Source organism: Heliangelus exortis, chromosome 6 (genome assembly GCF_036169615.1).
Source record: "Heliangelus exortis chromosome 6, bHelExo1.hap1, whole genome shotgun sequence".
Taxonomy (NCBI): Eukaryota; Metazoa; Chordata; class Aves; order Apodiformes; family Trochilidae; genus Heliangelus; species Heliangelus exortis.
Window position 1 is genome coordinate 31,304,754 of NC_092427.1, and position 22,999 is coordinate 31,327,752.

A 22,999-nucleotide genomic window follows, 5' to 3' on the forward strand; every position below is an offset into this window, starting at 1 on the left:
TCATCCATCTAGGCAGCCTCTGCACTCCTCCTCCCCCCCCACCACCACCCAGTGTTCCACTCAGTGTGGCCCGTGTGGCACATCCCCTTCCCTGCAGCCTGGCATCTCACCCAGTATCTGCTGTGGCACGTCCCACCCCATGCAGCATGTCCCACGTGGCATATCCCATCATATTGCAGCCTGGTGTCCCATGCCATGCACCCCATGCTGTGCACTCCATGCTGTGCATTGCCTTCTGCTGCAGGCAGACGTGGCACCGAGTCACGGCTGGGCTTACACCACTCCAGCTCTCTGGAGATGGAGCTGCCTGCCCACTCCAGGCCCTGTGTCTCCTGCCGGGCTGCTATACATAGGCCAGCCCTGCCCCGTCGAGGCGCTGGATGGAGCAGGCTCAGGCTTATCAACTCAGCGTGTCATCAGCGGGTATTTTTGGGGACAGCAGCTGCAGGCATTTGTAACATTTGGTCCCTGCGCACTGACACCCAGGAGGGAGCTGGGGGAAGCAGCAGGAGCTGGTGTCGGCACTGGGAGACACAGTGGAGAGGCGACGGAGTGAGGTGCGTGTGTGGGACAGGGGACTGGGCTGTGGGGCTGCATGGGGCGAGGCGATTAGGGAAGAGGGCTAAGGGGGAAGGGACAGCAGGGCGGCTGAGAGGCTGTGAGTGTCTGCAGGAGCTGCCATGGGGTGGCCCACAGGTCTGGGGAGCATGTGGCTGGGGAGGTGGCTTTGAAAGGACACAGCATCCTAGGGGTAGGAGTCTGGGAGAAGCAACCGTCCCTGATCTCTGCTACTCCTTAGGGACTGGCCTGCTTCTACTGCCCTCTCTCTTTTGGTTTCTCTTCCTCCTACCTGGGGGGGCAAAGACACCTCTGCTCTAGCCATGGTGTGGGCCTAGGCTGGGCTGTGCTTGCCCAGAGGAGGTTACAGAGCACCCTGGCCCATCCCTGCCCATTGATGATGGGCACGGCTATCCGCAGTGCTGGGGATGGAGGCAGTGCCCTCCAAAAGCAGGATCTGCCCTCCAGGCCTACCCTCTTCCCCTGGGGCTTGAGTGACTGATTTCCAGCTGTGGTTTTCAAAACCCTAGGGCTGGATCCTGTCTGCTGGACCACATTCTGGAGAGGGACCTACTTCCCACTTTGCCCCAGGGAAAGGCACTGTGGGGAATTTCTGGGTGTAAGGGGGGTCCCCTACCCATCTGATCCCCGGAGGAAGTGCCTGGATCCGGCCGGCTGCCTCCAGCCCGAGACAGCCCCATGTCAGCACCTGCCCGCTGAGCCAGCCCAGATGCTGCAGGAATGCGGCTCTGCCACCACCCGATACTGCAGGAATGCCCTGCGGGTGGGGAAGGGGCGGGCTGGGGCTATCCTGCCTCACCATTCCCTGCCTTGCCATCCCGTCCTCAGCACCCAGCTAGCCTCTGCTCCCTGTCTGGGCAGACGTCTGCTGTCCCTGGAGCTACGGTCTCATCTTTAACCCTGGGTCAGACAGCCTTAGCTGTGGGTACCCTGGCCTCTTGGGGTGCAGAGCTCATTTTGTCACCTCCTCTATTGCTGCTAGGGTGAATGGGTGATTCAGGCTGAGACAGGAATGTATCCAGTGGGTGGGGGTGTTCAGAGCAAGGGTGATGCTCCTGTGGTACGGGCTTGGTGCTGGGGTCTTCCCTTTGGGCAGAGGCCCCTCCTGGTGGGGTGCTCCATGCCAGTCCCTTCACCATAGCCTGAGCCCATACCCCTGTTGGTCTGTGCATCCACCCAGGCTGATGATCCCCACTAATGCCCCAGCCAGCTGTCTGCCGTGACTCTAGGAAGGTGAAAATGGAGGGGTTTGGGGGAGCCCCCAGGTTCCTGGCCTATCCACGTGCCTTCACGGTGCAAAGTGGTGCCGACGCAGTCCTGAGCTGCCAGATCACGGGAGACCCCCGTCCAAGCATCCTCTGGGAGAAAGACAAGACCCCAATCGAACCAGTGGGCCGCTTCCACATGGAGGCCAAGGGAGACCTATACAGCCTGTTGGTGTCTCACACCACCCCTCAGGACAGTGGGGTCTACATTTGCAAGGCCAAGAACAGTGTTGGTGAGACCTACGCCGCTGCCACACTCAAGGTGGAAGCAAGGGAACCCTGGGAAGAGGGATGCTCAGGTGATGAGGCACCTGCCTTCCTTGTTGCCCCCTCATCCATGAGAGTGTGCCGGGGGGAGGATGTGATGTTTGCCTGCAGGGTGTCTGGGCAGCCCTGCTCAGTGCTGGAGTGGGAGAAGGATGGCCACAAGCTCTCTGACCTCTTTGAGAGCAGTCACTTTGTGGTGGGGCAGGAGCCAGAGGACTGGCACTTCCTGAAGCTGTTTGGCGCCCAGCCCCCAGACGCAGGGGTGTATGTGTGCCGGGCACGCAGAGGCTCCCGGGAGGCATTGGCTGCTGCTGTGCTCCTAGTTGAACCCCGGGCACCACTGGATGGGCTCCCCAGTGGCTCTCCTGCTGATGGCCCCAAGCTGCTGGCAGAGCGGCAGCAGCGGCGGCATGCGATGGGACGGCACGTGGGACCTGAGACCCATGTGCCCAATGGCACGGTGCTGGCCAGGGCACCAGGGGCAAAGTCATTCACTGTGAGTGTGGGGAAGCACGCCAAGTTTCGCTGCTATGTCACTGGCAAGCCCAAACCAGAGATCATCTGGCAGAAGGACGGCAAGCCCCTCGCCACCAGCCGCAGGCACCTCATCTACGAGGACCGGGAGGGCTACTTCATCCTGAAAGTGCTGTACTGCAAACCCCAGGATGAGGGGCTGTACGTCTGCACGGCATCCAACACTGCTGGCCAGACCCTCAGCGCTGTTCAGCTCCAGGTGAAAGGTAGGATGGTGGCCAAACACTGCTGGAGGTGGCTGGGTGCTGGAGAGAGCCAGAGTTTTTCATCTGGCAGGGATGTGTCTGTGTGTGAGCCCAGCATACCTGGGCAACCTCCAGTCTGTGCAGCTGGGGTCACCCCAGGCTCCTCCAGAGAGATCTGCTGGCTGGAAGCAGGGGATGCTGGACTTTCTGGAGACCTGCCTTCCTGCCATGCCCCTCGCCCCTTGCAAGCAGAGAGGTGGCAACTTTGGAAGGCTGCAGATGTCCAGTTGTGTGCAGGGAGGAGGGACAGTGCCTTGGTGACAAATTCCCTTGGAAGTGCTGAGTGATTTTGGTGGGCAGCCCAGCAGGGCATGGCTCCAAGCATCTGCCCCATCCCTGTCAGCTGGGGACAACCCGCTGCTGGAGTGACCCAGCACCTTGTGCATTCCTCACCTGCACCCCCCCACTGCTCCCCTCTGCAGAGATGCCTGCCCTGACATGCCGGTATGCAAACTCCTGTGTCCCAAAAAAATCCCTGCTGAGATGTTGGGGGCATCACTGTGTGTCTCCAGCCCGTGCCCTGCTTCCCCCTGCCCCAGGGAATGTACTTCCCAGGGCAGTTCCCAACCCACGTGTGCCAAAGAGGAGAGGGGCAGAGAAGGCCCAAGGGCTTGTCACTATTTGCAAGCTGGAAGAGCCCTGAGAAAAGATCTGTGGGGGGGTGCTGTGTCCCCTGCACCCTCAGCTCCTATCTCTCCTGGTGGCAGAGCACCGGCTGCGGTTCCAGGTGCAGCTGGCAGATGTGGAGGTGGCAGAGCGGGAGGACGCTGTATTGGAGTGCCAGGTGCCACTGGAGACCATCCCCACCTCCTGGTACCTGGAGGACAGGGAGCTGCAGCCCAGCCACAAGTATGTGATGGAGGAGCAAGGTGTGCTGCGGCGGCTGACTATCCGTGATGCCCGCACCGATGATGATGGCATCTACCTCTGCCAGATGAAGGACAAGGGACGCAGCATTGCCGAGGTCTCCGTTCGAGGTAGGAGGCAGGTCTCCAGTGGCATGTCTTTGCTTTTCTACCCCCCTCCTTGACAGGCTCTCCATTGCTCCCTGCACCTGCCTTCCCACTGTTTGGCAGCTGTCCCTCCTCAACCACCTCATCATCCTCTCTGCCACCCCAGGGAGCCCACCCTGCTCCCCAGCCCTCAGACCTCTCTTCCTGTAGGGGTGATCACAAAGCGGCTGCCAAGGAAGCTGGATGTGATGGAGGGAGAGAATGCAGTTTTCTGTGTGGAAACGCGGGAGGTGGTGGAGGGGATCTGCTGGAGCAGGGATGGGCTGCAGCTGCGGGAGTCACCCTGCACCGTGCTGAAGAGCTTCGGCAGGACTCATCTTCTGGTACTGGTGCACATCACCCGCCAGGACGCAGGCATCATCTGCTTCACCATCGGGGAGTCACAGACATCATCCCAGCTCCGGGTCAAATGTAAGTGCCAGGCTCAGAGGAGCCCCATGTCTTCCACCTTGCCCATTCATGGGAGTTGACACAGAGAAAAGATAGGATGAACACGTACAACACTGGGGATCTTTTGGGGAAGGAGGCTTTCAGCAGGGCTCCAAGGCCCCAGCCTCACTGGCACTCACAAACCCCTGTAACAAGCACTGTGCTACATGGGAGCAAGACCATCCCCTCCATCAGAGAGGATCCCCAGAGAAAGAGGCTATGTAGCCCCACTCAGCACTTCTGCCCCTCTGCCAGTAGCCTCTCTGCCACCCCCAAACAGGCCATATGCTCTGCAACTTCCAGGTGTGAAGCGTGACCCCCCAAGTGCCCCGGTGGCAGCTGAGATGAGCGTGGCAGAGAGCAATGCAGCCCTGCTGAGGTGGTGCCCGGCACCCGACGCCCACCTCCGCCCCCCTAGCCGCTACCTGCTGGAGCGGAGGGAGGTGGCAGGGGGTGAGTGGGTGCAGTGCTTGGCCACCGACCTCCCCGGCTGTGTGCGGGTGCTGGGCGATGGTGTGCCCTGTGAGGCTGACTACTGCTTCCGTGTCTATGCTGCCAACGAGCACGGCAGGAGCAGTCCCGTTGAGTTCCCTGGCTCTGTGCATCTCGGTAAGGGCACCAAGCTGGGGATCCCCATGTGGGAACCTCCTCTCCCCAGGATGTTGTGCCATGGCATGCTGCTGGCTGGTGCCTCCAGCACTGAGTCCAGCTGTGCTCCAGCTCCAGCAGCTCGCCTGGAGAGGGGTCTGCAGGATGCCCGTGTGCAGGATGGTGAGGATGCACAGTTCTCCCTGAAGCTGTCAGCCACAGTGCAGGGCACCTGGTTCCTCAATGGCACTAGGTTGGGCAAGGAGGAGGAAGAGGTGGGTGGCCGGTGGAGAGTGCAGCGCTACGGGACGGAGCACTCACTGCTGATCCGGGGAGCACGACTGGCTGACAGTGGGGCCCAGGTCACATTTGTGTCTGGCAACGTGAGGGAATCAGCCACACTGCATGTGCAAGGTGAGTGGGGCACTCACTTTGGGACCCTGCCAGGAGAAGAGCAGCAGGTGTTCTCATGGTGTCAAATTCTTCTCGTAGAATCAAAGAATGGTTCCCTTCCAACCCATGAAGGGACCTTAAAAATCATCTGGTTCCAACTGTCCCACTTCTCCCACTAGACCACGTTGCTCAAAGCTCCATCCAAACTCACCTTCTCACTCCATCACAATGTCTCTCAGCCCCACAGGTCCACATCATCCCAGTGCCCGAGGCTGAGCAGCTCCGGGAGGTGCAAGCGGGGATGCCTGTGCTTCTGGAGTGCCAGGTGTCCCCTGCAAATGCCCCCGTCAGCTGGCTGAAGGATGGCCAGGCTGTGCCCCTGGATGATGTTATAGCAGTGCAGGCAGAGGGCTGCGTGCGGAGGCTGCTCTTCCGCTCAGCAGGTCCCTCAGACACTGGCACGTACACCTGTGATGCCGGAGACGATGCTGTGAGCTTTGTGGTGACCGTGACTGGTGAGCTGGGGACTGTGTGCAGGAGCCTGGACCCCAACTCCTGACAGTGCTTCTGCCCCTCTTCTTATCCCCATGATGGGGCTGAAAGTTGCTATCAGTTGAGTGCTTCTACTGAGCCCTGTGTTATCTCTGTCAGAGGCACCAGTGAGGATTGTGGGCTCGAACGAGGAGGCCCCCCATGCCTACGTGGCTGGGCAGCGTGTGGAGCTGTGGTGCCAGCTGTCCCGCCCAGCGGCCCCTGTGCGCTGGTACAAGGACGGGGAGGAGGTGGAGATGGGCGAGAGCCTGGTGCTGGAACAGGAGGGGCCATGGTGCCGGCTGGTGCTGCCCTGTGCCCGGCTACAGGATGCAGGGGAGTTCGTCTGCGATGCCGGCGGGGACTCTGTCTTCTACACCATCACTGTGGCAGGTGGGTTCAAATGCAAGCTGGCAGGGTCACATCTTGGGTGCCTTTCTTTGGTGATTCTGGGGGCCAGAGCATGTGTTGCTGTCATGTTGCACGTGTTGCAGATGCTTGTCAGGGATGCAGTTTCCAGGCTCTCACAAGCAGTTTGGTCAGTCAGTTGGGCTAGGGCCTTTGTGGCCTCTCTGGTTTATAAAACTCTCCAGACCGACTGGAAAAAGGGGCACCTCATTCTGATGTTCTGAAACACCCAGGTGCCCAAGGGCTGGCATACAGTCCTCCTACACTAGGGTGTTTGCAGCACTTCTCTGGCCAGTAAGCAAGCGGTCCTCTGAGTTCCCAAAAATAGTGAGTATGAGCATCCAACACCTGGTGTGGGGTGACTCGTGGCTGGACATAACTCTGACAGACAGTGTTAATCGCTGACATGAAAATTAGCGGTTACCTGAGTAGCAAGGATTGGGTGGTGTTTGCTGGGTGCAATCTGGGGACGGTGTTCTGTGTTGGCTGCCTGGGCCATGGCTGTTGGCCTTGCCAGCTGGCAGAGCATAATGAAAGCTGAAAGCCAGTGAAAGACTTCCCCTTGCTGGCCCCAAACCCCACAATCCTGAAACCACAGGAAGGCAGCCACAGGCAGAGCTAAGGCCTGGTTAAAAGTCTCTCTGACCACAGCGATAAAACTTCTCTGTGGTGTTAATATGTGGCAAAAGGCCAAAGTTTATGTAGAGGATAGAATATAGGAGTGAAGGTGGGATGAGTGATGAGAGATGCTGGAAGAGTCAGTGGTGACTGCAGGGAGTGTGAAGAAAGGAAGGTTTTAGTGTGACAAAAGCAAAATTGCCTGCAAGAAGGAAAGGCAGGGGTGCGTTCACCCCTGCAGGGGTGTGGGACATGGAGAGCTTGGCTTCCCTAGGATCGCAGGGGGAAACACCATCTGCTGAAGCTCAGCCTTTCAGCTGATCAGCTTTGCATAACTTAGATGGAACAGACTTAGAGAAGGTGGCTCAGTTCAATCTGGATTTAGCCATCAGTGTCACTGGTGGGTCTTGGTACAGTTGCCAGGCGGCTCAGGCAGGAGTGCCGAGCTGGCTGCTGCAGTCAGCACTGCTGTGGCACGCTTGGGTTTCCCTGAGGCATCCCAGCTATCCCCCAGGGCTGCTGCGGCATGGAGCCTGCCTGCCTCAGGCCCTGCCAGCCCCGCACTCCTCTGGGTTTTCCGGCAGCTGCTGGGTGCCGGGGCTCCCTTGGAGCTGGTGGTAGAGCTGAGGCCAGGGCAGCGCTGCCTGCCGAGGTCTGGCACAATGCCGCCTCTTCGCTTCCGTGCTGTCTCCAGCCGCACTTCAGCGACGTGATTGTTTTTAGCAGGCCCAGGGAGACCGGCAGCTGCTGAGTGTTTGATCAGGGAGCTGGGCGGATACAGGCTCAGCGTGGTGCAGGTTGAATGTTGCAAACTGGCGCCACGGTGTTCTGGCACAGTGTGCGGGGCTGCCGTGCACTGCTGAGGCCACGCAAGCGGCTGGAAACTGCCCGGGAAGTTTGCCACCCAAACACCCAGCACGGGGCTGCTGCAGGCCGTGAGAAGGCCAGGTGACTGCTGGGCTGCCAGTGTGCCCTGGTGCCAGCCTGTGCCCCATAAACACCCGGAGCCATGGGCTGGCTGAGCACCATGGCACAGTCTGGGCCAGCTACAGCCGTTGCAACATGCAGGATGGTGTTGGCAGCTACAAGCAGGGGCCACATCCTGACCTTCTCCCTTGGAGGCAGGAGGGCTGGTCACTTCATGCTTTTACTGAGAACTCCTCTGGCTTTAGAGGTCCTGTTCAAGTCAGTGGGGAGATGTGAGCAGCAGCACGTGTTTGGTGTGTAACCTGTTAATGGTGATGCTGAGCAAGCACTGGAGTCTGCCATGGTGTCCTGCATCCCAGTGAGCAGGAGGGCTGGGGACACTGGCTTCAAGTGGGCTGTGCACCTCCACAGCAGTGTGAGCAAATGCCAAGTGTTGAGCCAATACAGAAGCACCAGAGAGGACTCTGGCGCCCTCCAAAACAGGGAGACAGGTGAAGGGTGGGCATCCAAAGAGGGCAGCCATAGGTGCTCACAACACAGATGACAATTAGCAGTGCTGGGGCTCACAAAGGAGGCATTTGCCTACCTGCATCCCTCAGCTCTCTCCCAGGGCAGAGCAGGGCAGGTACCAGGGCCATGCTGGAAGCTGGGTGCTTCTCCCAGGTACAATGGGTGAAGAGCAGAGGGAGCCCTGGGCAGGGAAGCCCAACTTCTTGTGCTATGCAGGAACCTTAAACCCAATAAGCCAGTGAAGCCATTGCCCCATGCAGTGCTGTGACTGCCACTATCACCTCCTCTGGTCTTTACATCCCAGCTGAGCCCCATGTCTCTCCCTGGCAGAGGCACCGATCAGGATTGTCAGCTCCAACGAGGAAGCTCCCCATGCCTACATGGCTGGGCAGCGTGTGGAGCTGTGGTGCCAGCTGTCCCGCCTGGCGGCCCCAGTACGCTGGTACAAGGACGGGGAGGAAGTGGAGTCGGGTGAGAGCCTGGTGCTGGAACAGGAGGGGCTGTGTTGCCGGCTGGTGCTGCCCTGTGCCCGGCCACAGGATGCAGGGGAGTTCGTCTGTGATGCCGGCGGGGACTCTGTCTTCTACACCATCACTGTGGCTGGTAAGTATGATGCACAGCCATGGCCCTCTTCCCCTTCTCCCTCTGCCATGGCTCCCTGCTCCTGCTCCTGTTCTGCTGCCCCTCGGCTCCTCTTGAGTCGCTCCATTCCCTTGCCCCAACTCTTGATGGAGATGTGGGTAGGAGCAGGTCAGCTGCTTCATCTGCTCCCAGAGTCTTGTGCTGCACTGACCCTCCACACCACAGGGCACAGCCACACAGACCACCCATATGTATTGCCACTTTGCACCCCAGCCCTGGTGCTTCTTGGCTTTCAGCTGCCAGCACTGAAGGACCAGGATAACCCTAGCCACTGGCAACAGGGCAGGTAGGATAGAGGCCAAGTGACACAGGGTATTGGTCCTCTCAGATCCACAGGTCCACATTGCCCCAGTGCCTGAGGCACAGCAGCTCCAGGAGGTGCTGGAAGGGCTGCCCGTTCTGCTGGAGTGCCAGGTGTCCCCTCCAGATGCTCCTGTCCAATGGCTGAAGGATGGCAAGGCTGTGGTCCCAACCGATGTCCTGGCCACTCTCTCAGAGGGATGCTCACGGAGGCTGCACATAACCACAGCTGCACTGGCTGACTCGGGGATGTACACCTGTGATGCTGGGGGTGATGCCACCAGCTTTAGGGTTACCGTGAGAGGTGAGCTGCCTGGGGGATGTCCGTCCTCCTGTGGGTTCACCCACTACCACTGCTGAACTCTCCTGTGTATCCCTCGGCAGAGGCACCAGTGAGGATCATCAGCTCCAACAAGGAGGCCCCCCATGCCTACGTGGCTGGGCAGCGTGTGGAGCTGTGGTGCCAGCTGTCTCACCCGGCGGCCCCAGTGCGCTGGTACAAGGATGGGGAGGAGGTGGAGTCGGGCGAGAGCCTGGTGCTGGAACAGGAGGGGCCGTGTTGCCGGCTGGTGCTGCCCTGTGCCCGGCCACAGGATGCGGGGGAGTTCGTCTGCAATGTGGGAGCCATGTCTGTCTCCTACCACGTCTTGGTGGCAGGTTGGTGGCATAACACTGATTAACTCTGTGCCATGGGGGTCCCCTGTGCTACTCCCTGCCCTCACAGGGGAAGGGATGCTGCTACACTCAGGGTCTGGTGGGTGCCCCCTCCAGCCATCCCAGGCTGGCACCGTGTGCCCCCCACCCCAGCTGTAGCATCCATGAAGCCCTATGGGGACAGGGATGCAAGTGACAGTAAGTAGGGACAGCAGAGCAGAAGTTTTGCAGAGAGCAGGTCTCACATCCTTCCTCCACACCCCTGGCAGAGCCACCGGTGAGGATCCTACACCCTCCACAGCACTCACAGGAGGTGCAGGTGCAGGCACCAGGGCATGTGGAGCTGCGGTGTGAGCTCTCTGTGCCAGACGCTCCAGTCTGCTGGTTCAAGGATGGGCTGGAAGTGGATGAGACAGACAACCTGCTGCTGCTGGCAGAGGGGGCCTGGCGCTGCCTCCTTATCCCAAGGAGCAGTGCAGAGGATACGGGCGAGTACATCTGTGAGAGCAAGGATGAGGCTGTCTCCTTTGACGTCAAGGTGTCAGGTCAGTGGCATCTTGGGAGCAGGGAGGAACTGATGGGACTCCAGCTGCAAGGTCTTTTCCAGACTGGGCAAGAGGGACTGGCTCCTCTGTAGTGGTGGAGCTGGTGGGTGCCCACTTCCCAGGTGCTGGGCCAGCTGGGAGCCTGGGCACCCACAGCTGCTCACCTGAGGCTGACAGCAGAGTTGTTCCCAGGGCTGCATTGTCCCCTCACTGCTTTCCATCACAACCAAACCATCCTTGCAGAGCCACCAGTGAGGATCCTGCAGCCCCTCAGGCCTCCCCCTGTAGTGACAGTGTCCCTGGGGGAGACAGTAACACTGAGCTGTGAGCTGTCCCGTGTGGATGCACCCGTGCACTGGGCCAAGGAGGGCATCAGGTTGGAGGCTGGAGGCAGCCTGGTCCTGGAGGAGGAAGGTGCCCACCGCCACCTGCTCATTCCTGTGGCCCAAGCTGAGCACTCTGGAAAATACGTCTGTGATGCTATTGATGACGCAGTGACCTTTACCGTCCAAGTGTTGAGTGAGCAGAGGGCTAGGGGAGAGCCTGGTGGGGTGTGCTGGGTGCATGGACCCCAGAGATCCCAGCGCTGTTGGTGTTGGGTGCTGCAGACCCTCTGGTCAGGATTCTGGAGAAGGACGTCCTGCCGACCCGCCTGCACTGCCAGGCCATGGAGGACCTGGTGCTGGAGGTGCATCTATCACATGCCCACGGGGAGGTAAAGTGGTACAAGGATGGGGAGAAGCTGCAGGACACAGGGCGTGTGAGGCTGGAGGAGAATGGGACACGCCGCTCACTCGTTGTCCTGGGTGCCACGGGCAGGGATGCGGGGGAGTACCTCTGCGACACTGGTGATGACAGCATTGTCTTCTTTGTCACTGTGGAAGGTGAGCAGGAAGTCCCAAGTGGGGCAGACAGTGGGGCAAGGACTGACGTGGGTCCCTGCCTCCTGCCTGGATGGTGTGGGGCTGGGCTGAGTGGCAGTGGGCATGGTAAGGTTGGACAGAGGGGACACAAGGAGTGGGCTCCATCCACTGTTCAGTGGAAACAGAAACCCCTGGGATGTCCATCTGCAGCCAGAGGATGTCTAGCCATTGTGGCACCTGGCACAAGTTGCTGCTCCCTGGGGTGACAACCTGTCTTTCCAGTTCCACAGCCACCGGTGACCATTGTAGGCAGCACTGGCACTGTGGAGCATCGCTACCTGGTGGCTGGGGAGGATCTGGTGCTCTCCTGTGAGCTCTCCCATCCCAATGCCACTGTGTGCTGGCTCCGGGAAGGCCAGGAGGTGCAGCCAAGTGAACGGGTGCAAGTCAAGGCCTGCGGGGTGCTGCGGCAGCTCACTGTCCATGGGGTGCAGCCTGGTGACTCTGGGTGTTACATCTGTGATGCTGTCAGTGACCGTGTGGTGACAAGCGTGGAGGTGTCAGGTGAGCTGGTATGACCTCAGCACCCTAGGGACGCCCAGCATGGTGGGATTGTGCCGCAGCCCTGTGTGAGGGGACACCTCTGTAACCATGTTGATAGCAGGGGCCATGGGCAGTGTTTGTGGCAGAAGAGGATGGAAGCCCTGTCCCCAGCCTCACAGGAGCTGTCATCCAGGAAGTGGCATGTCAGGGTCATGGCGAGATGAGGTCCTGCCTCACTCAGCCAGGGGCTGGTTAAATTTAACCTTGGATGGCTCCCAGGCGCCACTCCTCCTGCTTTGGCTGCCAAGGGCTGAGTTCAGCCAGGATTTTTATCAGCTGGGGATGGAGGGCTGGGCAGGGTAAAAGAGGGCCTGGTGCAGGCAGGTGTCCCTGCAAGACACTCAGGAAGGGGGTAACACTGAAACTAATGGTCCAAATCTACTGTGCAGGGAGAGATGCAGGAGTGATGGGATCTGCCACTGTTCCTGCCTGGACCCCCACTTTTGAGGGGACCCTGAGCTGTCAGACCCCACCAGCCTGTATGCCTGCCCCACCAGCACTCCTGGCTACTCCCACCACAACCTCCACCAGCCCCACAGCAAGCCCCAGCCACTCATAGCATCCTGCAGCTGGATGCACCATGACCCCCACCAGCCCCACAGCCCTCCTGTCCCACAGTGACTCACTGTGGGCATTGAAACCTTTCTACTCGAAACAGTCCCACCTCTGCACTGCTTTGTCCTGGGGACACCCCTGCGACCTTCCTTGTCCCCTGTACCCCCCAGCCCAGCCTGTGCACATTGTCAACAAGGAGGAGGTGCAGAGCCCACTGGAGGTGCTGGAGGGGGAGAGTGTGACACTGGTGGCCCGGCTATCCCTGGAGACAGCGGTGGCACAGTGGCAGAAGGATGGACAGACACTGCACTCAGGCGGGCGGTTTCTGGTGTGCAGTGAGGGCCCTGCACGCAGCCTCACCATCAAGCAAGTGGAGATGGGCGACAGCGGCATCTTCCTCTGTGATGCTGGTGATGATGAAATGCATTTTATGCTGCATGTGAAAGGTGAGCCTGGAGGTGTTCCTCACCCATGCCAGGGGGTTCAGCTGTCCCCTGCCTGTGCTAGGGTGCTTTGTGGCTGGGATGCACACCTAAGCCTGGTGCTCTCCTGGTGCAGAGGCGCCTGTGCTGTTTGTGAACAAGCAGGAGGAGCAGGAGAAGCTGCTGGTACTGGAGGGTGGCAGTGCTGTGCTCTCTGCTGTCACCTCCACAGAGCGAGCTGATGTCACCTGGCTGGGTCCAGAGCAGGTGGCAGTGGCGGACGAGCGCTGTGAGCTGCGGCGGGATGGCCGTGTGCACAGCCTCGTCCTCCACAATGTGGCCAAGGAGGATGCTGGTGTCTACACCTGCCTCTCCCCTCATGACCAGATGCAGTTTGATGTGAGCGTCCGAGGTGGGTGGCAGGGGGATGGCAGAGGTGGCTGGGGATCCCCCCGCAGTGGCAGCAGTGCCAACACGGGGGATTTGGCTGTGCAGAGCTGCAGGTGAAGTTCCTGCGCGGGCTGTCGGATGTCCGTGCGCGGCAGGGCGAGCGGGTGGTGCTGTGGTGTGAGCTCTGCAAGGCACGGGGTGATGTGGTGTGGCGGAAGGATGGGCAGGTGCTGGTGCCTGGCCCCCGTCGGCAGATGATGGCAGAGGGGCGAGAGCGCTCGCTGGTGCTGAGCCATGTGGGGCCCGAGGATGCTGGCGAGTACTGCTGCGAATCCAATGACGACCGGACCCTGGCAATGCTGACAGTACAGGGTGAGCTGTGCCTGAGGCTTGGCCACCCCACGGACCATGGGGGTGGTGGGGAAGCTGAGCACTGCAGTGCCAGACGGTTGCAGGGTTGCTCAGTGCCTCTGCAGGACCTGAGGTCCCCTGATGCTGTGTCCTGATGCCCCGGCTGTAGTCCCCAGAGTGGTGGAGATCATCATGGAGTTGCAGAGCCTGACAGTGCTAGAGGGGGAGGATGCCACCTTCAAGTGCCTGGTGTCCCCTGAGGATGTGGCTGTGACCTGGCAGATGAATGGCCAGCCCGTTCTCCCCAGTGAGCGGCTGCTGGTGATGAGGAGTGGGCTGTGCCACAGCCTCACCCTGCGGCAGTGCCAGCCATGTGATGCAGCCACCGTGACAGCAAACGCTGAGGGGCTGGTGAGCATGGCCAGGCTGAGTGTGCAAGGTAAGGGGTAAGGAGGTGCTGGGGCACAGCCGAGGCAACAGCCCTGGGGCCAGACACTGACCAGGCATGTGGGCCGTGCAGAGGCACAGGTGCTGTTTGTGCGGAAGCTGCGGGACATGGTGGCAGAGGAGAAGGGGGACGTGTGCCTGGAAGTGGAGGTGAGCCACGAGGCTGCTGAGGTGCAGTGGCTGAAGCAGGGCATCCTCCTCCAGCCCAGCAGCAAGTACCAGCTGCAGGAGTCAGGGCGCCGACGCACGCTCACCATCCACTGCCTCGGCCCCGCTGACCGTGGCACCTACCGCTGCGAGAGCCTGCATGACCGCACACAGGCCAGGCTCTGCGTGGAGCGTGAGTACCAGGATAGGGATGGGGATGGATGGGGATGGGGACAGGGAGGGTGCCAGCATACTGTAGGGATGCTGCAAGCTGTAAGAAGGAGCATCAGCAGAGCTGGTACATCGCTGGAAGGGGTGACCAAGCAGGGAGGTAAACATGGGAGTCAGGGATGAGCAGGGGTGAGTGCCTGGTAAAAAGGGCTGAATTTAGAGGATCAGCCTGGCGAGCCCGTGCTGGGGAGATCTGGGCTCTGGGGTGGAGCAGGTAACATGCTTGCAGACATGGTTCCCTTGCAGCCCAGAAAGTGTCGATCCGGACACCACTGGCAGATGTGGAGACCTTTGAGAAGGAGACAGCCACATTCCACCTGGAGCTGTCTCACCCTGATGTGCCCGGCATCTGGACACGGGATGGCATCCGAGTGAAGCCCAGCAGCACATGTCGGATCAGTGCCATGGGCTGTGGGCACAGCCTGACGCTGGAGAGGCTGGCACTGGAGGATTCGGGCACCATCACCTTCACTGCTGACACCCTGCGCTGCAGTGCCCGCCTCCTCGTGCGGGGTATGATCGCTGTGGCAGGCACTAGAGGGGTGTAGGGCAATGGTGTTGCCCATACCACAGCCATTTGGTGCAGGGGGAGATGTCAGGGCATAGCTGGAACACTCCAAGCATATGCTGGCAGGTGACCCCCTGTCCCCTGGGAGGAGATGTGAGCTCAGCTGTGGGGCATCTAGGACCAGGGTCTGGGTCAGAGCCAGCTGGAACACCAGTGATGAGTGCTTGCCCATGGTTGTGCCCTGGGAAGTGCCACACTCTGTCCATACATAGCTCTCTGTCCACACACCCTGAAGTCCAGATCTTTCCCCTCCCAAACCTTCCCACCTTGTGTCCTTTCCCCCCAGAGCCTCCAGTCACTATGGTGAAGGTACCACGGGATCTTGGTGTCCCGGAGACAGGAGTAGCCAGCTTTGAATGCGAGCTGTCTCGCCCCAGTGTGGAGGTGAAGTGGTTCAAGGTGAGAGCTCACTTCAGTCCCCTCCAGCAGTGCCTGGCCATGTCTCTCTCCTTGCTTTACTCCCTGGCTACCGTCCTCCCTGCTGGAGCAGTGGGCAGGGGAGGAAGGTGCAAAGCAGAGGGGTGCTGCCTGCTTGCACCCCTGGTTACGTGCTCTCTGGGGCAGGATGGGCAGGAGCTGCGGCCAGGGCCCAACTGCCGCATCTACTCAGCGGGTCGGCGCCGTGTCCTGCAGCTGAGCCGCTGCGAGATGGCCGATGCCGGTACCTACACCTGCGATGCAGGCGACTGCCAGGCCTCTGCCACACTCCATGTCCAGGGTATGGCCTGGGGACGTGTCCACCCCCAAAGCCTGTGCCCCATGCACCCCCTGGCCCTTGGCCACCCTGGCACCCTTCCCCTCGCCCACAGAACGCCAGGTCCACATCGTGCAGGACCTGCAGGATGCCCAAGTACAGGAGGGTGACAATGCTGTCTTCACCTGTGAGGCTTCTCATGAGGATGTGAAGGGCGAGTGGTTCCGGGATGGGGAGAAAATCAAGGTCTCCAGCACAGTGAAGATACGGCAAGAAGGTTGGGGGTGCAGGCAGCCCCACACCCAGTTTTGTGTTGGGAGAGGTTGAATTCAAGCAAGGGGAGTTTGTGTGGACAAGCGGAATCAGTGCCTTCTGCCTCAGGAGGGGGGTGATGGGGTAGGGCAGGCACCAGGAAGTTCTTTTGGGGACAGGGGCCTCAAATATGGGGATGGATGCTGGGATGTGGGATGAGCATGCCTGGGCCATAATGCAATGTGCAGCATGATCCTGCCTGCAGGTGGGTGCCCACCACCATCCCCTTGAGCCAGCCTCTCCCTCCCCAGGGACACGGCATTTCCTGCTGCTCTGCAGTGTGTGCCCTGAGGATGCGGGACTCATCCGTTTTGTGGCCGGGACAGTCAGCTCGGAGGCCAACCTGTGGGTGAAAGGTACCGGCAAGGGTTCCGAGGGCTGGCCTGGCTGGGGTGCATTAAGGCCAGCTCATGGGGACCCCATGGGAACCCATTCACCCCACAATGCCAACTGCTCCCACCCAACAGCGCTGCCCATTCGGATCGTAAAGCCACTGCGGGATAAGACAGTGCTGGCACGGCACAAAGCGATACTGGAGTGCACTGTGTCCCACGCCCGGGGTCGGGTGCGCTGGTTCCGTGGGGACACAGAGATCTTTGCTGGTGACAAATATGAGATCTGCAACCTGGACTGTTACCGCACGCTCATCATCCACCGTGTGGGCCCCGAGGACGAGGACACCTACACTTGTGATGCCTTTGACGACCGTTCCACCGCCCGGCTCCTTGTGGAAGGTGAGGGGTCACCCGGCAGTGCCACCATGGCTCACAGGACACTGGGAGCCCTGTCCCTACACCCCCACTACTTGCAAAGGTCTAAACCACTGGGGTGGGGGGAGTAGGCTGGATGTGGGGTCTGTGCCCCTTTTTGCTGGGACACTCCCTTTGGGTGCCCCAAAAACTGCAGCACTCCCTGACTCCTCTTGTCACCACAGGGAGCTAGAAGCCAGAATGAGGTGCTCAGGGCCTGCACACCGATGGATGCATGCTCCTGCTGGGAGATGGGACCATGCTTTCCCCAGGATGCACGGACACATAGTCACCATCCCCAGCCTGTTCTGGCCTCAGGGCCCTGCATTAAACAGCTTTTTTTTTTTTTTTTCTGACACGGCTTCTTCCACCTGAGCAAGCCAAGGGTCTCTTAGAAGGAGCATCCCCTCACCCCTTCCCCCCAGCCCTGCATGCCAAGTTCCGAAAGGCTCTTTACTGTGTGGCCATGGCCTCAGCAGTGTTTGGCACATTTACAAAAGAGACTGAAAAGTGGGACGGCGGCGCGGCGCTGCAGGGAGGGGGTCGCCTGGCAGAAACATGCAGTTCCCAGGGCAGCAGGGCTGGGCTGAGGAGGGGACTCCCAAAGCAGGGGGGTACCCCAGTCCAGTTTTGCTGCTATCCTGCCTGCCTGGCCATGGGGAAGTCCTGGCTCACTCCAGAATAAATTAATACAAATCTCATCTAGAGAAATATATACAAGGCAGGAGCCTCTGCCTGCAACAGTGCCCTGGGCAGGGGCTGCTGCCCTGGCTTGCCCCATCCGGAGGCTTGGCCCAACCCCAGGGTTCCCCCATGGCTGCTATAAAATCCAGTCGCCAGCAAAACAGCGACGGCCTCTGATGCCGTGGGGGTCCCTACATCCCTGAGGCAGCCCAGCCTCTGCTCAAAGGCTGGAGCCAGTGTCCTGTCTCCCATCAAAACAACTTGAGGGGGTGCGTGAGCATCACCCCAGGGCAGCACCCTCACAGGAACCACCTGGCCCTGTTAGCCTCTGCCCCAGGACCACCCTGGTCCAGCTTGGGAGAAGGGGGGAGAGGCAAGCTGGTTGTAGGGGCAGGGAGAGCATCTAGAGCAGAGGAACCTCCTGAGGAGGCAGGTTTTGGGAAGTGCTACCTGGAAGCTGCTCTCAGGGCCAGGGTGGGACAGGGCACACATGCTCAGGGGAGTTCCTGGGGGGAAAAGGGCTGTGGGACCTACTCTTTGAGGAAAGGATGTGGGACACAGGCACTTGGGGAGTTGCTGGGGGGGGTGCAATGGGGCAGGGGCAGGTGTAAGGAGCTGATCTTGGGAAAGGGGGCTCAAACATGGGGAGGGAGATATTGGGATGCAGGATGAGTGTGCCCAGGCCATGGGGAAACACGAAGCAGCAGGGGCTCAGGGACCCCCCACCCCAGCAGAGCCGCTCGCACCACATGCCCGTGGGTGCTGGTGTCCTCAGTGCTTGAGCTGAGTCGCTGCTGGGGGGCTCCTCCAACACCTCTGGGCCCCATGGGCAGCTGGGGCTCACCCAGTCAAGTCCATGTGTCCCTGGGAAGGGTCTCCATCCACAGCCCTGAGGCACACGTGGCCACCCGGGGCCAAGGGCACAGCCCCACCTGTCCCAAGGGTCTGTCGGAGCAGGCTGGGGTGCTGGTGTCACTCGAGGTCACTGGGTTGGCTTACACCCGCACGGCAGGGCCGGAGCCCGTGGTGAGGGGCACGGTGGAGCTGCAGTCATAGTCCAGGTCCACCACAGCGTGGGAGCTGGTGATGAGGCTGTTCAGGGATGGCCCCGTCTGCCGCTCTCGGAAACTCTGGATGTAGCTCTGCTTGAAAGAGGGGGGACAGAAAGTGAGGAGGGCTCTGCTCCCGGCACACTCCATCCCAACCTAAGCTCTGCTGCAGAGTTTACCTTTCCCAGAACCTGCTCTGTGCAATCCCACCTGCTCCCTGCACTTGAGCACTCCAGGGGCTGGCTGTAGCAGGGTGGTCAGCCCCATAATTTCCCAGGTTGCACAATTTGCACCTTGCCCACCACCTGTTTTCACTTTGGCCACATTGCTTTTGGCCACTGGTTTATATTATCTTGCAAAGGCTGAAGCATTCTGTGTTGGGCACATCCCAGCTCAGCCCCTGCTGAGCTGCTCAGCCCCTGCTGAGCTGCTCAGCCCCTGGGATGTCCTGGCTTTGTCCCTCGAGGAGCTTGGATGCCAGCTGCTTCTGGGCACCTCTGCCCTCTCCGTGCCCCAGCCCACCCGCATGGAGAAGGAAGGCCCCTGGAGGCCGGGGGAGATCTCTACCCTGGGCGCAGGACTCACAGGGGAGAGCACGTCCCCATCGAAGCGGCGCACGGGGTTGGGTTTGCGGCGGTAGGCGGGCTCAGGCGGGTGGGCTTTGTGCTGGTGGGCTGGCGGGTGGTGGGGCCTCCGCTTTTTCTTCTTCTCCTTTCGGTCCTCCCGCTGCTTGATGCGCATCAGCTGCACGCGGCGCTGCTGCCGGCTGATGATCACTGCAGGGTAGAGGGGTCTGTGAGTCCAAGGAGCACCCCAAAATCCTCCCTGCACCCAAACCAGCCCTGGCTTTGTGCATTCAGGCCTTCCCTTGAATTATGTGCCCCCACAGAGTCCCAAACCCCTTTATCTGTGCATGCAAACTGGGTGCTGGGAACCCCAACACCCAGCTCCTGCACCCATCCCGTGCCATGTTCATCTCCTCCAGCCCCCACACACCTTCAGTGTGGGAGTAGCCCTCAGCTGTGACCTTCCACTGGACCAGGACACCCAGCGCCGTGAGGAGTGGCCAGATGCCCAGGATGACCCAGCTGTACCAGCACACTGGGCGAGCAGGGGCCACCTTGATACGCTCGTAGATGTACTGCACCAGGAGGAAGAGCTCGATGAAATAGTCAACGGTGACGGTCATGATGGCGCTGCCGAAGACGGCAGTGGAGAGGGTGGTGAAGAAGCGCTGCCACTGCAGGGTGAGGACAGCAAAGAGCATCCCCACACCCAGAAGCAGCGCAATGGGGATCCACACTGTTGATGGGTGGTAGAATTGCTCCATCACCACCAGCGTGGCCACTGCCAGCAGCAGCCCCAGGAGCAGCCCCACCATGAAGAGGCCAACACTGCGCACCAGCATAGTGACCAGACCGCACAGGACCCCGATGCCCAGCCCAATGCCCACTGAGGCCTCCACACTCAGCTGCGTGTCCAGCACCCGCTCCTTGTAGCACAGCATGAAGATTATGATGGAACCAAACATCAGCCCTGTCAGGAACATGACAGCCTTGAAGCAGCGGTAGCCTGTGAAGAGACCACTGCAGTCAGGGGGTGGATGGCCAGCAACCCCACATCCTCCCTCTCCCCTTCTTTCCACTTAACCCGCCAGCCACTGGGCTGTCCTGGCTCACCAAAGAAGCAGTAGATGATGCCAAAGAGGCAGCACATGGCACACACCACGGAGGGTACCACCTGGTAGCGACGCTCGATTTCCTGCTGGCAGCTGTGCCCCCACTCCTGGCCCGGCTCGTGCGGCAGCAGCTTGAACCGCAGCGTTTGCACAGTTGCAGTCATGGCTCTGGGGGCTCCCAGGAGAGGCATCAAAATCCCCACTCCTGCCCCATGGCTTGCTGGCAAAACTGTGCCCCAGCACCCAGCCCAGCTGGTGAGAGAGAGAGAGAGAGAAGGGGGATGAAGGCACCACTGGTATGTGCCCAACAGTGATGCCCACAACTCAGCACCCAGCCACCAGAAAACCCACTCTGGTTCCTCGCTACCCAGGTGGGAAGGAAAAGAATGGGGTAACAGCCCCATCTGCCCTGGCCCACGGGGGCTTCAGGGGCACAGACCATTACCTGAAGAATGGCTGCAGTGAAGTGCAGTCTCTGGGGAGCCCATCTGCACCCCCAGGGAGCTTCACTGCCAGGACATGGTACTTGATTTGTCTGCAGCTTCAATTTCCTGTCCCTGTCTCTCTGGCACCCTTTCCCTGCTTTAATGAACGGGAGACTTCCACTACCTGGTATTTTCTGTCTGTGAAGTAATTATGCTTGGTAATTAAGTCACCCCTCAGTCTTCTATTTTTATAGGCTAAACAGATTGAGCTCTTAAAGCTTGTACTCCAAGGCATTTTCTCCAATCCTCTAATCATATTTCTGGCTATTTTTCATCCCCACTCCAGCTCACGGTGTCCTTGTTAAAACAAAGCAGGCCCCTACACAGCATCCAACCCTTCTAGCCTGGCCCATGGTCCCAGAGCAGGACTTGTCCTGGCTGGCGCTGCCCCTTACTCAAACGTTCACCCAAAAAGCTGGAGCCATGCCAGGACAGCAAGCAGGCGGTCACTGGGCCCCCCACAGCGCTTACGCAGACGGGGGGGGTCATAATCCCCTGCAAAGACTGATCCAGCTCCAGCTTAAACCTAATTACAAGAGCTGTCTGCCCACTCCCACCTGAAGCCAGTTCCAGCATCCCTTTGCTCCCCTGGCATTTTTCCGGGCTCAGTTGGTTTAGGATGAGTTTATTGTCACTCATTGTCCCTGTGCCAGCACCAGTCATTCCAAGTGCCACATAAAAGAAGCCGGCTTAGAACAGCTCAAAAAAACAGAGCACTGGGAAGGGTACAGTCATGTCTCTCCATTGCCCAGCACTGGGCTGGGCTCCACCAGCACCTTTTTTGCCTGCTGCTGGCCTCCTCCCCTCTAGCTGGGGAAGGAAACGGCAGCCTGAGCAAATCCCCCTGGGGAAGCCAAGCTCAGACCCTAATCCCTGGGAAGTAGGCGGCCAGGGAGCGGGACACTAAGTGCTGGGCCCCTATCCACCCTGCCTGAGCCCCTGGGGGGATGCTAAGCAAGACTGGACTTTAACCGCGGATCCCGGGAGCAAGGCGCAGGGACAGGTGATGCCGTGTAGGGTAAAAGATGCGCTCCGCTGGCCTTCTGTGCCCAAGGAGCCGAGGCAGGGCACAGGCCGGCTGGTTGCGTAGGCTTAGCATGGCACAGCAGGGCTGGCGGAGCAGAGGGAGGGCAGAGAGCAACATCTCTGCCCCTCAACCCACGCCAGGCGGGGGCCGGGGCAGTGGGGAAGGGTCGCCCGGGACATCCCATCTCTCCGGCAGCGTTGCAGGCAGCTCCCGGCGCCCATTGGCGCGGGCACTGTTGCTAGGGTAGCCCAGCGCCTGCTCATTGGCGCCGGGACTTACCCACCTGCTGCCGCCCTCCCCACCGCCCCGGGCTCCCCGCCGCGGCCTGCCCCGGGCCCCCTGCCCTCCTTTTCCCTGCCTCATAGGTCACCGCACAGCGGGGGCCCGAGAGCAGCGCTCAGGGCCGGGCCTCGCGGCGACTGCAGCCCCCTCCGGAGCTGCCCCCCGGCCGGCCCCACCGGCCCCCGCCGGGCTGTCGGGCCCCGGGCCGACGGGGCGGGCGAGGCGTTGCTAAGCGACGGCCGCAAGGGCCGACGGGGCGAGGGGCCGCTCCGCCCCTCTCTTTGTTCGGGGCGGGGGTCCCGCGGGCGCCCATCCCGGTCCTGCGCGCCCATCCCGGGCATCCGCGGGTGCGGGGTCAGAAGCCCGGTGCCGGGGCCCTTGCCCCCAGGGGCCCAGCACACCCCCAACCTCCCGGGCCCCCACGTGCTGCCCCACCCCCTCCCACTCCGCTCCGCCCCGCCCCGCCCGCTCCCACCTGCGCTCCCGGCCCCGCAGCGGCGGCGGCCCCGCGACGCCCGGCGCTCCCGGCCCCGGCCCCCGCGCATGCTGGCGGGGCGGCCCGCCGCGCGGTGCTGAGCGGACAGCTCCGCCTGACGTCACCGCGCGGCGTCACCGCGCCAGCCGGGGGGGCGGGGCCTCCCCGGGGGGGGCGGGGCGTCGGTATGGGGTGGGGGGCGCCGTGGGGTGGGGGGCGCTCCGGTGCGCAGGGGGAGGTGCGGAGTGCGCGGGCACCGCGGAGTCAGGGGAAGGGGGGGGCGGAGGGGGAGCGGGGAGTGCGCTGTCTCACGCGCTACGGTTTTGCACAAGCGTCGAGGTGGGCGGCACGAGGTGAGACAGCCGGGGGTGCCGAGCAAGGACCTGTGCACTGCACAGCACTGCACGGCACTGCACTGTACGGCACTGCACAGCACGGCATAGCATGTCACGGCACAGCACGACACTGCACAGCATGGCACTGCACTGCGCTGCACAGCACTGCACTGTGCTGCAGGGCACTGCACTGAAAAGCACTGC

At 61.0% G+C, this 22,999-nt stretch overlaps 2 protein-coding genes across 11 annotated transcripts; one reads left to right on the forward strand and one right to left on the reverse strand.

Annotated features, from left to right (window-relative positions):
* The first annotated feature begins 330 nt into the window (after positions 1-330).
* Positions 331-17,126, forward strand: OBSL1 (obscurin like cytoskeletal adaptor 1). 6 transcript variants are annotated; one of them, XM_071747580.1, is made up of 27 exons: positions 343-557; positions 1,760-2,851; positions 3,598-3,867; positions 4,054-4,314; positions 4,636-4,941; positions 5,053-5,334; positions 5,553-5,828; positions 5,965-6,237; positions 8,638-8,910; positions 9,278-9,553; positions 9,634-9,906; positions 10,173-10,448; positions 10,641-10,967; positions 11,057-11,332; positions 11,594-11,875; positions 12,640-12,915; positions 13,028-13,303; positions 13,387-13,653; positions 13,802-14,071; positions 14,153-14,419; positions 14,704-14,970; positions 15,312-15,424; positions 15,590-15,743; positions 15,835-15,996; positions 16,283-16,387; positions 16,499-16,765; positions 16,966-17,126. In XM_071747580.1, the coding sequence occupies exons 2-27, from the start codon at positions 1,777-1,779 to the stop codon at positions 16,971-16,973; spliced, it is 7,158 nt and encodes a 2,385-aa protein (XP_071603681.1). In that variant the 5' UTR covers positions 343-557; positions 1,760-1,776; the 3' UTR covers positions 16,974-17,126. The 6 variants fall into 6 exon arrangements, with proteins under 6 accessions (XP_071603686.1, XP_071603681.1, XP_071603682.1 ...); XM_071747581.1 differs by having other exon boundaries at positions 1,786-2,851; XM_071747582.1 differs by having other exon boundaries at positions 345-557; positions 10,692-10,967.
* A 93-nt stretch (positions 17,127-17,219) lies between these two features.
* TMEM198 (transmembrane protein 198) lies at positions 17,220-22,596 on the reverse strand. Of its 5 annotated transcripts, none has more exons than XM_071747591.1 (5): positions 22,461-22,596; positions 20,193-20,443; positions 19,510-20,085; positions 19,099-19,289; positions 17,220-18,606 (listed from the first exon to the last, which is right to left on the reverse strand). In XM_071747591.1, the coding sequence occupies exons 2-5, from the start codon at positions 20,380-20,382 to the stop codon at positions 18,460-18,462; spliced, it is 1,104 nt and encodes a 367-aa protein (XP_071603692.1). In that variant the 5' UTR covers positions 20,383-20,443; positions 22,461-22,596; the 3' UTR covers positions 17,220-18,459. The 5 variants fall into 5 exon arrangements, with proteins under 5 accessions (XP_071603692.1, XP_071603691.1, XP_071603690.1 ...); XM_071747590.1 differs by having other exon boundaries at positions 17,220-18,609; XM_071747589.1 differs by having other exon boundaries at positions 19,081-19,289.
* Positions 22,597-22,999: the final 403 nt, after the last annotated feature.

Coding starts and splice junctions, on each gene's coding strand:
- OBSL1 (XM_071747580.1), top strand. CDS start 1,777: ATGCCCCAGCCAGCTGTCTGCCGTGACTCTAGGAAGGTGAAAATGGAG. Junction 5,829..5,964: donor CTTTGTGGTGACCGTGACTG/GTGAGCTGGGGA, acceptor TATCTCTGTCAG/AGGCACCAGTGAGGATTGTG. Junction 11,333..11,593: donor CTTCTTTGTCACTGTGGAAG/GTGAGCAGGAAG, acceptor CTGTCTTTCCAG/TTCCACAGCCACCGGTGACC.
- TMEM198 (XM_071747587.1), bottom strand. CDS start 20,382: ATGCCTCTCCTGGGAGCCCCCAGAGCCATGACTGCAACTGTGCAAACG. Junction 20,086..20,192: donor CATCATCTACTGCTTCTTTG/GTGAGCCAGGAC, acceptor GTCTCTTCACAG/GCTACCGCTGCTTCAAGGCT. Junction 19,290..19,509: donor GGGCTACTCCCACACTGAAG/GTGTGTGGGGGC, acceptor TCTACCCTGCAG/TGATCATCAGCCGGCAGCAG.